This window comes from Nestor notabilis, unplaced genomic scaffold, assembly GCF_000696875.1.
Source record: "Nestor notabilis isolate BGI_N333 unplaced genomic scaffold, ASM69687v1 scaffold13464, whole genome shotgun sequence".
NCBI lineage: Eukaryota > Metazoa > Chordata > Aves > Psittaciformes > Psittacidae > Nestor > Nestor notabilis.
In genome coordinates, this window is record NW_009926947.1 from 28,004 (window position 1) to 30,712 (window position 2,709).

At 34.4% G+C, this 2,709-nt stretch overlaps 1 protein-coding gene across 1 annotated transcript in view; it reads right to left on the reverse strand.

The window, feature by feature from the left end:
• The window catches only part of LOC104405198 (adenylosuccinate synthetase isozyme 2-like), a gene marked incomplete at its 5' end in the record, with an annotated part of 8,136 nt that extends 6,221 nt beyond the window's left edge, over positions 1-1,915 (reverse strand). Inside the window, 3 exons of the mRNA XM_010013830.1 lie at positions 58-155; positions 1,223-1,347; positions 1,761-1,915. Of these exons, the coding sequence (XP_010012132.1) occupies positions 58-155; positions 1,223-1,347; positions 1,761-1,915 (378 nt within the window). The remainder of the gene's footprint in view (positions 1-57; positions 156-1,222; positions 1,348-1,760) is intronic.
• Positions 1,916-2,709: the final 794 nt, after the last annotated feature.

Consider the following 2,709-nt stretch of genomic DNA (forward strand, 5'->3'; position numbering starts at 1 on the left):
TTTTACAAATCAATTACATTTCATCAAAATCTAAAATCGTTAAGCAAGCAGTCTTACCAGGAAAATGAGGTATGATTTCACCATCTAGTTTGTATGCAACACCAACTTTGATTTCTGGAAATACATCCAAGATATCCAATTTGGTAAGTGCCAATCTGTGAACAAACATTACTCTGGTCAAACAAGTTCAACAGCTTTCAACTCTCATCACACTGTAAAAATACCAAAAGAAAAATTGATTCCCGCACACTGCAATAAACTGTCTTTCCTTACAAAACTAGCTTGCTTGGCATTAACCAAGTTATCTGGTATGACTTAAAAAAAGAAAAAAAAAACCCCAAAACTTTAAACAGCCTTTTTTTTAATCTAGTCCTTAGATCTAGTACTTTAGGAAAATGGCAGAATTCAAAGAACAGCTATTCTCCAATTAAAATGACTGGTCTATAGCTTTTAAGCGTTAGAATTTTAACTGAACAGAGTGCTGCCAAGATATTTTATGACCATTCGTTTGAGATGGTTTCATAGCACGATGCCTGTTGATGTCTGCTTCTGTCCTCTGCCAAATGTTCCTGTCCTACAGTGAAGGCAGCAAACACTGGCTCTGTTAATACCTGGCTGCATCCTATCTTAAATAAAAAAATACAAAGGACAAGAAAAACATGAAGAGTTAAGTGAAGCATACATTTACAATCTGATCTACCAGAACTTTCATACCAATTTTGTTTCAGACATGTATTTTTCATCTTATTTAAAATCCCACATTCATATCTAAATATTCTGTATTTACACATGCAGCTGAAGACACTGATAGGTTCCCACCTGTCTTACTTTGAAAACAAACTAACAAAACCCCACAAACTATATCAGGTTTTAAGGCCCTTGCAAGCCATTTGATTTGGTTTGGTGGGACAGCTGGAGTTGGGGTCGTTTGAAGCTTTAAGTACTAAGATATGTAGGGGCTTCTTGGATCATTTTAAGTAGGAAATAACGATGTGTTACAAGTAAAAGGAAAGAAGAATTTACGAGTATGAAAACGTCAAATATAAAAACATTTAATGCTAGGAAAAATTAAGGACAGTTAATTCATCAAAATATTGAAACAAACAACCGATCAACACCAAAAGTCCGAATGTTACTAAGTAGGCTATCTACAATTTACAGTAATCTGTAGCATTTCATTATTTTATGTCATGTTACCAGGAAAGGTGTCAAAATAACTCACGCAGTAAATCCATTAATCATGTAGGCATATCGGAGTAACACAAGGTCCAGCCAGCCACATCTTCTCTTTCTACCAGTGGTAACACCAAACTCTTTACCTCTTGCTTGCAGCAACTCTCCAATTTCCTAACAAAGAGTAATACTATTACATGAGCTTTTTTTAAATTATTATTTGCAATACATGGTGCAGGTGTATACTTAATAACATTTTACAATATTGCAAATTACCTTAGAAATTCTTCCCAAGTTGCCCACTGGGATGAAAACAGAAATACAAAATGCAACTTCTAATTCAATAATATGCTATTTGAACCAATCTCTCAAAATTTGTTCCTGCTCCAGCCTTCTATTCCACAAGAAGGTCTGAGAAACTGATAATCAGATTCAGCACACTGTACACTCAGTCTAGAATCAGATGAACGAGGCATCTAAGTACACCACCATCTACTTGCATTTAACCATTAACACTGCCTTAACGGACAGACACACCAAGTTATTTCACCCAGTTATAGGTTGCATCCAGGGCTGATAATACTCACATTATCTTGTTCTGTAGGAAAGGCACCAATTCCAACTCTCGTTGTATATGCTTTCACAACTCCATACACTTCCCCAACATTCTGTGGTGGCATGCCCAGGCCTGTACACACACCTCCAACTGTACAGTTTGATGAAGTCACAAAAGGGTATGTGCCTATTAAAAAAAAAAAATTGGTTTAAAAAACTTACTAAAACACAGGTTTTAAACTCTTTTGTTGTGGGATTTTTGTTTTGTTCTTTTTTGGTTGTTTGGTTTTGGTAGGTTTTTTTAATTATTATTTTAATTTTTTAAGTCAATCTAACCTGATAAGGAACAGTACTTGCATTGCACTTACCTGAACATTAAAAAACCAAAACACACAATAAACATATTTTGCAGTCAAGAACATATTTAACCAGCTCTTAGCTCTGAAGGTACATTGTCTGATCCTTCTTTATTGAAAAAGGTATAAATCCTACCACTTACTTTAACCGGTACAGAGGCAAAAGCTGACTACATAACAATTCTGAATGAACTGGTCAGCACATTGTAAGGATAAGAAATTGTAAAGAAATGTAGAATTTGGAGAAGAACAATTTTGATTACATAATCAAATAAAAAATTTATTTCCACAATTAAAGCTTTTAATAAATAAATAAATAAATAATTTCTGGGATATAGTATAGTTCATTAGTGGTGAGTTTGTCTCTAATTAAATATTCAGCCCTCATTTAAAAAGCAGCCTGGACAGCAAAGAGAACTGAGTTCAACATCTTAAAATCCTTAGATGTAACAAATGCTTCAGCCACAAAGTAACTGCATATAAATCAGAAAGTCTACCTATGCTTCAGACTTTTTTTTTGTTTTGGTATAAGAGTCAGGGATGGCTGAAGTAGGAATACCCAAAACAAAAGGAACTGAAAGCAATGCAGACAACTTTAAGAGGAAAAAATCCTTCAGAGATTCTT